The 13,445-nt window shown below is 56.4% G+C and overlaps 1 protein-coding gene across 1 annotated transcript; it reads left to right on the forward strand.

Annotated features, from left to right (window-relative positions):
• Positions 1–13,104, forward strand: SASH3 (SAM and SH3 domain containing 3). Its single transcript, XM_059910783.1, has 8 exons — positions 1–165; positions 7,627–7,722; positions 8,129–8,275; positions 9,696–9,837; positions 11,083–11,231; positions 11,353–11,562; positions 11,698–11,848; positions 12,385–13,104. The coding sequence occupies exons 1-8, from the start codon at positions 109–111 to the stop codon at positions 12,573–12,575; spliced, it is 1,143 nt and encodes a 380-aa protein (XP_059766766.1). The 5' UTR covers positions 1–108; the 3' UTR covers positions 12,576–13,104.
• Positions 13,105–13,445: the final 341 nt, after the last annotated feature.

Here is a 13,445-nt window from a genome sequence, read left to right on the forward strand (position 1 = left end):
CTCAGTCCATGCCGTGCCCCCTGGACGGTGCTGGCGAGGCTGAGCGAGAGGCCTCCGCATCTCGATAGCTAGGAGAGCAGGGACGGAGTATCACCAGGGTAGAGGACCATGTTGCGCCGTAAGCCCTCCAACGCCAGCGAGAAGGAGCCCACTCAGAAGAAAAAGGTGAGGAGCATCTTTGGGCACTCACTGCTTCCTTCCCTCTGCTCTCTCAGCCCATCCTCTCCGGGACTCACGGAAGTGGGAAGAGCCAAAGGCCTTCTGTTGAGTCTGTAGGTGAGGGCCATTCTCCCAAGGGCACGGGACATGGGCCCAAAGGTAACTAGAGTAACAGAAGTACAGAAGAGACTTTCCAAATTCTAGAGAAACAGAGTTACAGAATACATTCTTAGAAGTCTAAAAGTTGTAGGATTCAACCCTACGATGATAAGATAAAGACTTAAAATTGGGGACTAGAATCCTAGACTAGAATTCGAGAATTATAAAATACAGTTCTCAAGTTGAACCCTAAGACTGTACTTAATTCTCTCTGCCCTACACCGGTCCCGCCACCGCTTCTTCCTGAGCCTGCGTCTCAGGAGCCGTCTCACTCAAAGGGCTCCGCTGGGCCACCCAGCCAGGAGCCATGATGCTCCCAGGGCCCCCGCCCTTTGGCCAGAGCCCAGGCTCGCCCACTTGGTTCAGCTCTGTTGTAGATCCCGGGGCCCACAGGAGAGGGGGCCCACCTGAAGATGGGGCCCAGCGTGATTTCCAGATTTAAAGAAAGGGCCTCCAAACCTGCAGTGGGATGCTGGGGGCATACAGTTTCTTCCCAGGTGGAGAGGAATTATTTGTGAAGAATGAGAAATGAAGGTGCTGAGATGATGAGTAGGAGTGAGGGCTGAGGAGGAAAAATTTCTGTGAGGGGGGATTTTAAAGGCCAGGAAGAAAAGCAGCTGCCACGGGCAACTGAGGTGCTCATCTTCCTGGAGTCTTGAGGCCAGACTAGAAGATTCCTTGAAGGCTCTGCCACATTTAGGTTTCTCTATTTGGATCTGAGGACTTCTAGACTTAATTTTTTGACTCGATCGTCAGATCCTCCCAGGCAATCAGCAAATACATCCCGCACATCCAGCAGGAGCCTAGGACCATCCCAAAGCAGGCCTGAACCAGGTCCAAGAGGCCAGGCGTAGCCACAGGCCAAGGTCCAGGGCCTCCAGGCCCTCATGGCGCCCCGCTGGTTTCCCCTGGAGCCCAGATCAGGTGCTCCGTGGGGGAGCCCCTTTGTCAGGGGAGTAGCTTCCAGACGGAGACTGAACCAGCTGAGAAGCCGAGCCTCGGGGCACTGGGGTGTACATCCTGCCCCATCTCAGGTCCTGGGGTGGCTGCCACTTCCGGCTGTACTCTCCCCACTCCAGCTGCTTCTCTAAGGTTGCAGTGGAGGTGGGCGGGTGGGAAAGAGATTCATGATTCTTCACACAGGCTCTGTCACCCCTGTCCAAGCCCCGCACGGCGCCAGCCCCCGGCAGACTTACCACTGGCTGTCTCTCCTCAGCGAGTGGGTCCACTTCCCCTTGCTGTCCGGCTGATGGGGGTGGGAAGCAGAGACCGCCCTACACACTGCTGGGCCCCAAACCACAGGGGAGCTGAGCTGGAGGAAAGAGTCTGAGAAAGAGCTAACACTTCAACGCTGGCACCCTGTGCCGCCTCAGGTGGAGGTGGCCGAAGGCTCACAGAAGCCAGAAATCCCGTCTTCTTTCCCCACTTCCATTATCCAGATTCTGTGTTTGGTGCCTGGGCCTCTGGGATTTCCCACAGGCCTCTCCCAGGAGAGTCAAGGCCATTGTGGCACTCTGAGGACCATGTCCTCTAGGGCAGCATCGTCCAGGCAAAGCCTACCTCACCCCTGCAGAGCCTGGGCCAGCCTCCAGAGCCACTCTCCAAGCCCCATCCCATGGAAGTGCCCTTAGAAAAGCCAACTTTCCAGAAGGTGGAGACAGCATCTTCCCCAGGCCCGGAGGCAGCGGCGCGGCTCCAGCACTGTGACTTGGGCAAGTCCCTTTCCCTCAGAGGCCAAGGTGACGTGGTGGAGGGGAAAGCACAAAGGCAAGAGAGGCCTCCCTTTCCTGTCCCTCTCCTCCTTTCGGGCCTACCAAGTGGAGAATGTGCTAGGCAGGGGACAAGAAAGCAGAGTTGGAATCCTACCGGGTTCCAGCTGTAGGACCCTGGACAGTTCACTCACCTTCCTTGGGCCTAAGTTTCCTCACCTCGGAAAAGGGGGATAGTTCCTGATCTGCCCACCTCAGGAGGGTGTGTGGATCGCCTGGAACAATACGTGTGAGTGCACTGTGTCACATGTGTACATGTGTCCACGAGAGGGTGCACACCACAGGCGTGGGTGGGGGCGGGGAACCCACTGCAAGGACGGAGCTTCTGTCCCAGCCCTGAAGCGGAGAAAACAACACCTAGCAGCTCAGCAGGTGCCAGGTGCTGTGCTGTGCGCTCCACCCATCCCTTAGCCCGCTGGCTCTTCATGACAACCTTGTGAAGTAGGGGCAGGCATTGTCTTCATTTTATGCCCGAGGCTCAGGGAGGCGAAGTGACTTACCCGAGGTCACACAGCTAGTAAACTGCAGAGCAGGGATCTCAGCCAAGATTTGTCAGTGTCCAGCGTCTTGACCCCTTCTCCCTCTACTCTCTTGTCTCCCTTCTGATCTCAAAAGCACTGGAAGAGTCTGATGAGCATAAAAGACTCAGCCTATCAGCAGGAGAGCTCTGCAGGGCAGGCCCAGGTGGCCATGGAATGAGTGACCTTCCAAGCAGCAGAGCAGAGTTGGGAACAGGCCCTCCAGGATGGTGGGGTCAGGATGTGTCACCTGCTATGCATCATGAAGGACTGGGGAGACGCCCGGGCTGGGGGGAGCAATACCCCTTGGCTGCCTTTTGGAGACTTTTGCCTCCATCAAGTGTCTCTCTGCACTCTCTTTGGTCTGTTGGAGTGTAGGTAGTCGGCAGGGGTTTGTCCTGGGACCTACCTCCCCTAAGGATGGTCCTACCCCATCACACCCCTACTTTTCGCTACATCCCAGACCTCTCGCCAGGAGAAATGGAGAGGAATCAAGGCTCCCATTCGAGTGTGCAGCCGTCCCCTCCTTCCAGTCTCTCCCTGCTCCTCTCTTCCCCAATCCCAGCACACTGCTTCCCCCAGGCTCCCTTCCTACAGCACACATCTGGCATCCCCCTCCACACCAGCATGCAATTCATATTGCCAGTGGCTCCTCATTGCCCACAGGCTAATGCCATGGCTGGCAAGGGCCTTCTGTGGCCTTCGCCACGCTTGGAACATCCCTAACTCTCGCTCCTGACAAACCCTTCCCAACTCCACCTGGAGAAATCCTGGCTCCCCTGCTACAGCCCAGCTCAAATGCGCCTCCTTCTCCACGAAGCCCTCCGGAGCCCTTCTTCCTCCATGCTCCCACCTGCTCTCCTGGCAGCTTCCTCCAAACAGCGCCTGCAGTCGCCATTGCCCTTAATCCACTTCTATACTAGGGGGCAACTTCTTGAGCTCTGAGCACAGGAACAAGCACAGGCTTCCAGAGTCACAGACATGGGTTCAAAGCCCTGCTCCTCCCACTGTCAGCTGTGCCACTCCACCTAGGATGCTTCATTCCTCCGATTCTCAGTGTCCCCAGATGGGAAGTGCGACGTAAAGACAGGGCTGCAGCGAAGCTGAAGTGAGCGGACACACACGAAGTGCTTGGCAGGGCGCCGGGCACAGGGGCGGTGTTTGACCCCTCGTTACTGGATTCCCACACATGCACAGGCCTGTGCCCAGAGCCCAGAGGGCGCTCGGTCTTAGGCAGCAGGGGAAGAAGATGCCAGTGGGGGCAGGGTGCAGCTCTGAGGGGGTGATCAGGGAAGGCTTCCTGCAGGGGGCAGTGCCTTTAAAACTGGATTTGAAAAACCTTTTTATTGAAGTATAATATCCGTAGAAAAAGTGCATAAATCATAAATGTAGCACTCAGTGGAGTTCCATTAAGTGAACATCCCCATGTAGGCAGTACCCAGATCAAAGAGAACACTTCCAATGCTCCAGAAGCTTCCCTCATGCCCCTGCCAGTCACTACATGACCCCCTTCCCTAAAGGTCACCACTCTTCTGACTTCCATGGATTAGTTTTGCCGGGTTTTGAACTTTCTGTACGGGGAACCATATAATATACTCTGGTGGTGGGTCCCTTCTGCCCAACGGTGTAGCCGTGAGAGTCACCGTATTGTTGGGGAGAGTTGCACGAAGCTCATTGCCATGTGCTCTTGCCTCATGTGACTCGGCCACAATTCACGAATCCCTCTACAGCTGATGAGCATTTGAGTTGCTTCCAGTTAAACTGGATTCTGAAGGACGGGAGAAACTATGGTTGACAGAGAGAAGGGCAGAGTGTTCCAGGTGGGGAACGCAAGGGGTAAGAGCCTGGAGGTGGGTTGTTGGAAAGGCTAAGTAAGCCTCCCCGAACATGCCTCGAGGGGCTGCTGTGTCACACGGTCACCCTCTCATCCGCACAACAACCCAGCGAGGTGTGTGCTCCGGTCTTCATTTCACCCATGAGGAAACGGAAGCCCAGAGAAGTTGAGGAATTGACCCAGCTTTACACAGCTGGTCAATGGCAGAACCAAGATGTGAACTCTCGCTAGCCGACAACAAGTAAAGAGACTGAGGTTTGGGGAGGTTAAATAACTCACCGAAGGTCACACATCCCAGAGTTGAACTCAGCAATGTGTGACGCCAAAAAAGTAGTTCTTTCCAAGAGGCCCATATACTCCCCTTAGACGTGAAAAAATGGCCGACAGTGTACGGTACTACCTCCCACCCAGGACCCCCAGGAAGGTCTCACCCTAAAGGGAGGCCAGGCAGAAAATCCAAAAGGGCCCAAGGATGTCCACTCACACCTGGGTGAGGGGGGGTCACTTCAGGCTCACCGAAAGGCATTCAGGATATTTGGAGCCGCTCCTGAGTTTAGAGGTGGGCGGGGCAAGAGGCCCCCCAGGGCAAACGGCCCTCACCCTTAGTCACCCAAAGAACTTGCCTAGTTCTTTCCACGTCCCTGGGCTGAGGAGTGGCCGGCCAGGCCCACGTCCCAGCGCCACCCACGTGGCCCTTTTAGATTGTTTTCTCCCATTTTGAGCTAAAGCTGGGACAGAGGGGCCCTGACACAAGGTCTCAGGAGCCAAAAGCCACCTTCCCAGCCACCCCCCAAACCCGACTGCAGCTTAATGACAGAAAAAGGAAAGAACTGCAATTAGAGGGCAGGCTGGCGGTGAGTTTACTCTTCCTCAGCAAAGCCCACTTCCAGCCCCACGCCTGCCCTCCTGCTGGCTTTCCAGGATCACTGGTCCCTGGGGCTTCAGGGGCGACTCTTGGGATTGGGATTGATGGAGGGGAGGCCACAATAGGCCCCATCGGCCTAAAAATAGCACCCCAGCCTGCCCTTCTTGGGCCCAGGCCAGCCTGGTGCCCATCCTCTCTCTGTTCCCTCTTTTCCAGGCAATAAAAGGAGGAAGTTATCCAGGCAGCTGCATCTTAGCCATACAAGAGGAGGAAATGAATGGAAGGTGGAGGAGAGAAGGGGAAAGCAAGGAAGAAAAAGCGGAAAGAATAGCGGGCAGGGAAAACCAGGGAAGGAGGATGGAGGAGATGCATGGGAACAGGAGCGGTCACCCCACAGCCATGCGTTCCCCTCCCTGTAACCCCTCAGCCCCCTTTCCCAGCTCCCCGGCATCCTGCGGAAGAGGCTTTCTCCCTGAGGCTGCAGGTGCCTCACCCAGGAGGCCTTCATGGCGGTGGTGTCTGCTTGGCCTGACCACTGACCTAGTTTCTGGTCAGCTAGCTTGCCGTGACCTCTAGGAAGGTGTGGCCGCTGTCCCTGACTGCTGACTTGCTTTTGGTCAAGACCCACCAAGAGAATTGAAGTGTTCCACTGCAGTCCCCAGGAGCTGGGGCCAGTTGTGTGTATGCTGAGGGGGCAGGTGATACTGCCCCTGCCCTGGGGGACCCCCCTTTTGTAGGAAAGAGGATGTGAAACTTTCAGCTTTGAGCGGGTTTGGGGCTTCGGTTCCTCAAGCCCTTATCTCTGGTGTCTGCCGCCGACCCCGCTCTATCTGTCTGGCCATCTGTGAATTCTGGTTCCTGTGTGTATCTCTGGTCTTGACTGTTGATCTTGATTCGGGCTCAGCCTACACCTCTTGTGTCTAAAGTCGGCCCTCCTTACCTGACCCGGGTTTCTCCTGCTATCTTGCCATGTGCGTTGCATGTACAGTTAAGAAAGCTCATTTCCTGAAAACAGGCTTATCAGCACTGTCGACTGAAAAAAAATGCATAACCTAAAAGTTGAGAATTATGGTTTATTCGGCAGACTTTCTGAGGACTTCAAGCCCGGGAGGCAGCCTCTCAGAGAACTCTGAGGGACTGCTCCCAAGAGGTAAGGGAGAAGCCAGGATATACAGGGGGTTTTGCAGCAAAGGCCAGGTAGTGGGAACATCAAAAGATCACTGTTGGTTAAAGGAAACCAGATATCCCAAGTAGTTGAATTTAGCGCTTTTCTGTGTATGGGAAGATGCAAGAGTCGGGGCTCATTGAAATCATTCCTTTGCTATGCAAAGATAAGGGCTAGTATCCTGTCCTTTCCCATCCTGTGTCCCCTCAGGGGGCACCGCTGGGGGTGGCTGCTGTGGCTGAGGGTTTGGCAGTGGGCAGCCCGTTTGTCTCCATCCTGAGTTCCCTCGGGGCTCACCATCGGGGCAGCGGTAGTGGCCGATGGCTTGCTGGCCGCAGCATCCTTTGTTTGCTGATACGGCCGGCAACATTTTTCATTCACAGCACAAACAATAGGTCGGGCCTGCAAGTCTGAACACTGGCACACGTCTAGTGTAGCCAGCTCGTCGCATTAGCGGCTAAGTTAAGTTAAAAGCAGAGATGAAGACAGACAAAATGGCAGCTTTCTTTTACCATATTCAACCCAATCATTTGTGTCTCAAATCTGCGGGCACCTTCTCTGAATCAGTCTCTACTGTGGCTTTCCAGAACGCATAATGCCAGGTCTTACTGGCCCCTGGGGGGATTGCCTTCCTCTTCTTGGGACACAGATGCATCAGCCTGGAGGCCCCAGTGTGTTTGCCGCGATCACCGTCACAGGAAACCGTGCTTGGGGAAGACAGAGCCTGGAGGCCGGGCTGCGGGGTTTGGGAGGGTTTGCCCTGTTATATAAATAAAGGTGACACGGCGGTTCATGCTGAGATATGTCTCCAGTAGGAGATACGCGTTTACTCAGACTCATTTAGTCTTTCACTACAGGGTTCTGGGGACCAGACTTCAGGTAGTGGTGGAAAGCTGGGCTTAGTCTGAGGCCTGACCCGGGCGGAGGATCCTGAGGCGAGGAGCTTACTCTGCGGCCTGCTTTAGGGGCCGCTCACAGCTAAAGAACAGGACGAAGCCCAGTAGCCAGAAGGACGTCTTGTAGCTTCACCTCCTTAGCCCCGTGGCCCTGTCCAGCCCTGGGGTGCATGCGGTGTGTTGGGAGCGGGGACAGCTTTTTGCTCCATACTCGGCCACCATTTTTAGTGCCACTGATGGCAACACCTCTGCTTCTTCCAGCTCTCACTTCAGCGATCCAGCAGCTTCAAAGATTTTGCCAAATCCAAACCCAGCTCCCCAGTGGTGAGCGAGAAGGAATTTAATCTGGATGATAACGTGAGTTTCAGAGCCTCCTTGGGGGATCTGGCTGCCGGACCTGGGTGGGGGAATGGCGGGGTGGGGGTGGGGGTGGGGGAAAGACCCTTTTAGGATTGTTGAGGCAAAGTCTTTTTAAATACAATGCGCCCAAGTCTCTCACCCACTAAAATTCTGGGCCCTAAAACCTCACCTGCATTCTTTTCGATTGCAAATTAATTGTCGATTTAAATACAAATGAATAGGGCCAATTTAAATACAAATGAATAGGGCCTGGGACAGGTCTGGGGCTGAAAGGGAAGGGATGGGGAACTCTGCTTCGCACCCTTCCAGCATCTGCCAGGACCCAAAAGCCGCCTTCAGCTCCCAAGTCCTGGACCTAGACATGGTCACCAGGGTTCCTGGACCTCCACATTTATTGTCACAGATTCCAGAAGATGACTCAGGTGTTCCGACCCCAGAGGATGCTGGAAAGAGCAGCAAAAAGCTGGGGAAGAAGTGGAGGGCCGTGATTTCCCGAACCATGAACAGGAAGATGGGCAAGATGATGGTGAAGGCACTGTCGGAGGAGATGGTGAGGCCTGGGACCCATGGGGGGGGCAGGGAGGACAGGCACCGCTCTGGTAGGGTTTGAGCATGGCCACTGTGACAGCCACGCTCAGGTAACGATGCCTGGCCCCATACAAGCAGGAAGGGGCACCTTGGGAAGGGAGCTCCCTCGGCCATGGACATGGCAGGAAGGCGTGGTCCTGAGGGAGCAGGAGTGGGGTCTGAGGAGGGATGAAGTTGTGGGTAGCAGAAGCTTCGTGGGCAGGCGGGTCTGAGGAGATGAGATCACACAGGGCAAATTCATCCACCGCAAACTTTTGCTTGGAACTAGCCCCTGTGATTGGGAAGGCTTGACTCCAAGAGGCCCTATGAAAGAAAATCGACAAGGCTGGCTTTGGCCCAGGGAGGGAGGGCAGAACACACAGCTGTGGGGCAGGCACATCCAAGTAGCTAAAGTCACACAGCGAGTCCGGTTTGCTCCTGGTTCTTGGAGGAGGTGCCCTGGCAGCAGTGTGCTAACTGGCTCATGCCAGCTCTGGATAGCAGTTGGTCAAATTTTCAGGGATTTTGTGAGCCAGGTGTGAGATACAACCATTACTGAAAATTAGCTTCTACCAACTTAGAATTAAATCTATTATTTTAAAAATAAAAAGACTAAAGTCAGTCTTCAAAACTCATTTCCTAATTCTTGTACTACCTTTCACTGTTCTCTGTGCCCTTGAGGTTACTGGCATCTACAGTCTTTGGGGCTGGAAATAGCCGATGATGGTACTCATTCAGTGACACCAGAGTGGTATTTCTCTGTTGCCCACGGTGGGGAGTATTTACAATACAGGAGTTGGCAACTTCTACAAATCAGGGCTTTTATTGCCATTGAGTCATTTGTGAAAGTTACCACCCCACAGAGGTGTGGGGAGGCCCAGGAGCTCTAGAGTCAGACCGACTTGTCTGTGGGCTCCTGCGTGGCCTCGGGAACGTTCCTCCATTACTTCTCATCTGTAAACTTGGGACGATCGAGCACATATCCTCAAGTGAGGATTAAATGAAATCCTCTGTCTGGCACATAGGAGCACAGTCAAAAGTAGGGACTCTCCAGCACCGTGGTCTGCCTGGCTACGCCCTAGTAACAGCTCTGAGTTTCAATTCTGGCACTGAGGCCTTTTCTGTGTGTAAGTTGGCACTTTGAGCTGACAAAGTGCATTCACACGGCACCCCCGTTGAGCCTCATTCCATGACGTGGGCAGGGCAAGGACTGTCAGTCCCACTTCACGGAAGAGGAAACTAGGGCCCAGAGGGCGCCATGCAGCCCGCGAGAGGCAGAGCTGGGGCTCCAGCCAGGCCCCAGTTCTCCCTGGAGCCCAGGCCCATTTCCTCTGCACCCGGGGCTGCCCCATGTGCACCTCAGCCGAGGCTGCTCAGGGCTTGCTGCCTCTCCTGCCCTCCAGGGAGATACTCTGGAGGAGGGCTCAGCCTCCCCGACGTCTCCAGACTGCAGCCTGGACAGCCCCGGCCCTGAGAAGATGGCGCTGGCCTTTTCTGAGCAGGAGGAGCGGGAGCTCCCAGCACTCAGCCGCCAGGCATCCACAGGTGAGTAGGGGAGGAGGGGCACACCTGCTGAGTCTGGAGGAAAGGACGGGGTTAAGGCCATACACGTGGCTGTCTGGGAGAGGGTGGTACAGAGAAATGAACCTTTACTGTTAGCCTGCTGGGACCTTTCCCAGCCCTCTAAACGTTAAATCTTCACGACAATCTCATGGGGCCAGTACTATTATTATCCCCACTTTATTGATGTGAAAACTGAGGCTCAGGGAGGTTAAGTGACTTGCCCAAGGTGACCCAGGCTTGAACTTAGTTCTGCCCTAGAGGAGCCTCCATTTGCTGGAGGGGCCCAAGGGCACAGGAAGAGCCCCATTGCCCTCTTGCACCAGCCCTCCCCCACCTTCCAAGGGGAGCTAGAGGCTACGGCTCCCTGGGCCTCTGACATCCGAGGCTCGGGTGGGGGTATAGGGTCTCCAGCTGTGAAGACTCAGCCTCATGGACACCAGTCTTCGGTTTGCTGGGCTCAGGACGCCACTTGGCATCTTCTAGATGTCCGTGGGGCTGGACAGGAGCTTCCAGCAGCCCTGCCTGGACAAGGGGCTGCAGGCTTTGCGCTGCAGACCTACAGAGGCACTGCCGTTCTCTCCCTTCGGATTAGTTCCAAGTTCTCTGATCTTTCTCTGGCTCCAAAGACACCTCCCTACCCCCACTGAAAGCCTCTTAGGCCCTCATCCTGCCCTTCCCAGAGAGAAAGTCTTGAGTTTCCGTGTGATGTTGTAACTCGACACAGAGTCTTATTAAGTAGAGAAAGTAAAATATTGATGCACGATGTGGCTTCCTGGGTGGAAGGTGGCTTCCAGGAGCACTGGAGTGGGAGTCAGGAAGCCTGGAGTCTAACAGACCCAGTGCTGCCAATTATAAGGTGAGAGGCCTTGGGCAGGTCACTTGGCCTGTCTGGCCTCAGTTTTCCTCATCTGTTCATTGGGGTGTTGGCCCAGTTGGTCTCTAGAGACCCTCCCAATTTGCCCAGTCTTTGATCTGTGAGCCATTCCTCCTTCTATGGTCAACTATTTTCATGCCTGGGGCGCCAGGAGGGAAGCTATGCTCCTTCAGGGTGGCAGAGGGGTTGGGTCAGAATCCCTTCTGCAGTGTGAGACTTACTAGAGCTCAGTTTTCTTCCCCAGCATGTATCCTTGGGATTTCTAGCCAGACCCCCTGGAAAGGTACCTGCTGGGCACTGCCCCAGCTGTCTGGGGACAAAGGTGACCTTCCTCCCTGCCCCATTTCCTGCAGGCAGTGAGCTCTGCAGCCCCAGCCCAGGCTCTGGCAGCTTCGGGGAGGAACCACCTGCCCCCCAGTACACAGGGCCCTTCTGTGGCCGGGCACGAGTCCACACCGACTTCACTCCCAGCCCCTATGACCACGACTCACTGAAACTGCAGGTAAGGTTGGCATCCAGGCCCCTGCTGAGCCTGGCAGGCTGTACCCCATACAGGTAGGGGGTACAGGAGGCCAAGGGGCCACCTCACCCCTGCTCTGTTCTGCTCTGCTCTCCTCCCACAGAAAGGAGATGTGATCCAGATCATCGAAAAGCCGCCTGTGGGCACGTGGCTGGGCCTGCTCAATGGCAGGCTGGGCTCTTTCAAGTTCATCTACGTGGACGTGCTGCCCGAGGAGGCTGTGGGACCTGCCCGCCCCAGCCGCCGACAGAGCAAGGGCAAGAGGCCCAAGCCCAAGACCCTGCATGAGCTGCTGGAGCGCATCGGCCTTGAGGTTTGAGCTGGGGCCTAGTCTAGTGTCTAGGAGCAAGGGATGGGGGCCAGGGCAGGTCAGCTCTGCGGGGAGAGACGGGTCCTAGGTGGGGGCGGCTTGTAAGCGGCCGCGCTGGTGGCCTGCTTCTGCCCACAGGAGCACACGTCCACCCTGCTGCTCAACGGCTACCAGACGCTGGAGGACTTCAAAGAGCTGCGGGAAACACACCTCAACGAGCTGAATATCATGGACCCACAGCATCGGGCCAAGCTGCTCACGGCTGCCGAGCTGCTGCTGGACTACGACAGTGAGTGGCTTGGGAGCGGGGGAGGGGCGTGAGCGCTGGTGCTGGGCGTGCTGGGCGTGTTGGGCGGCGAGGCCTGCCTGGCCCTGCCCCGGCGCCCCTCTGCAGCGGGCAGGCACCTTCCACACTTGAATTCCAGTCTCGGGCAGAGCTTGTGATGAGAAGGGATTTTAGAAACGATCGGGCTCAACTCCCTTTGGGATCAAACGGGAGACTTAGGGCCAGAGAAGATAAGGCGTGGACTCGAGGCCTCCACGTTGGGTAACGACAGAGCCACGATTCAAGAGCAGGTGTCCTGGCTACCAGCTCAGTGCTGAGGAAGTCTGAGCTCCTGGGCGGGAGAGCTGGCCTGGAAACCACTCCCACCAGAAGGGCCGAGAAAGGGCAGGGGTGGTTGGTGGTGGGCGACCAGAAGAAGAGACGGCCTCCGGCGGGCTTCCCAGGGTCCTTCCACCCACATGGGCCCCCAGGGTTTCTGAAGCCCCTCCCAGCTAAGGGCCAAGCCCCCCACATTCCTCTCCCTCCCTGGCCCCCGGCAGCCGGCAGCGAGGAGGCGGAAGAGGGCGCCGAGAGCGGCCAGGAGCCAGTGGCGCACACAGTGGCGGAGCCCAAGGTGGACATCCCGCGTGACTCGGGCTGCTTCGAGGGCTCAGAGAGCGGGCGCGACGAGGCAGAGCTGGCGGGTGCCGAGGAGCAGCTACACGGCCTCTCCCTGGCCGGGGCACCTTGAGGAGGCAGTGTGGGCCGAGGCTGGGCCCGAGCAGCCCAGGCCGCGGGGCTGGACCCAGCCTCCCGCGGTGGCCCCGGGCCGGAGGACCGGCACCGAGCCCGTCCCCGCTCCCCCAGGGGTACCTAGGGCAGTGGAGGCCGGCCGAGCCCTACAGGCGCTGCTGGAGTGCACGCCAAGCCGCCGAAGCCGGGCCGCCTCCCTCCACCAGCTACTGGACAGCACAGCCCTTCCAGCTGCGGCCGGAGCAAGGGGGGCACTGAGGGGCCACCGGGCCCACGTCCCTCACCACCAAGGCCTCCAAACCCTCCTTGCCTCCACACCACCCTCCCCTGTCGCGCTGCTCCTGGAAAGGGGGCCGAGTTGGTGGTTCAGGTCAATCTCAATACCCTAGGGAACCTGGTCATTGAAAAGAACTCTAACTGATCACAGGTGAATCCAGATTCTCTAAATAAGGTTTGAAGAAAGCCACGTGTACATGTATCTTTCCTACTTTCTTCACCTTAATTTTCTTACAGGTTTAGCCACTAAATCACTGTGCCACTTGAACCGAGTGCCTTCCTCAATCTGGGTCTAGGACAGGTCAGGATAAGAATGGATAGTTGCTGAGGGCCAACTCTGACATTCTGTGATATTAAACGTCTGCTGTCCCATTACCTGTGGCCCAGGACACCAGTGGGGTTTACTAAAGGGGCTGGAGGGGCCTTGGTCTCCCAAATGAAACGTCTCCTCCTGCTCCTCCATTCCATACTTCCCCACGTAACTCAAGCCAAGCTGCAACTCCCCCAGCTTAAAACAATGCCCACACCTCAGACAACAAGCGCCCTCCCCTTCCACTTCCAGCCCCTTAAATGACACTTCACCCAAGGCCAA

The sequence above is a fragment of the Balaenoptera ricei genome, chromosome X (assembly GCF_028023285.1).
Source record: "Balaenoptera ricei isolate mBalRic1 chromosome X, mBalRic1.hap2, whole genome shotgun sequence".
Classification (NCBI taxonomy): Eukaryota; Metazoa; Chordata; class Mammalia; order Artiodactyla; family Balaenopteridae; genus Balaenoptera; species Balaenoptera ricei.

Bases quoted from the DNA above. Each gene is read 5' to 3' on its own strand.
- SASH3 (XM_059910783.1), top strand. From the start codon at position 109: ATGTTGCGCCGTAAGCCCTCCAACGCCAGCGAGAAGGAGCCCACTCAG. The intron at 166-7,626 runs GTGAGGAGCATC...TGCTTCTTCCAG, and splicing joins AGCCCACTCAGAAGAAAAAG to CTCTCACTTCAGCGATCCAG. The intron at 9,838-11,082 runs GTGAGTAGGGGA...CATTTCCTGCAG, and splicing joins CAGCCGCCAGGCATCCACAG to GCAGTGAGCTCTGCAGCCCC.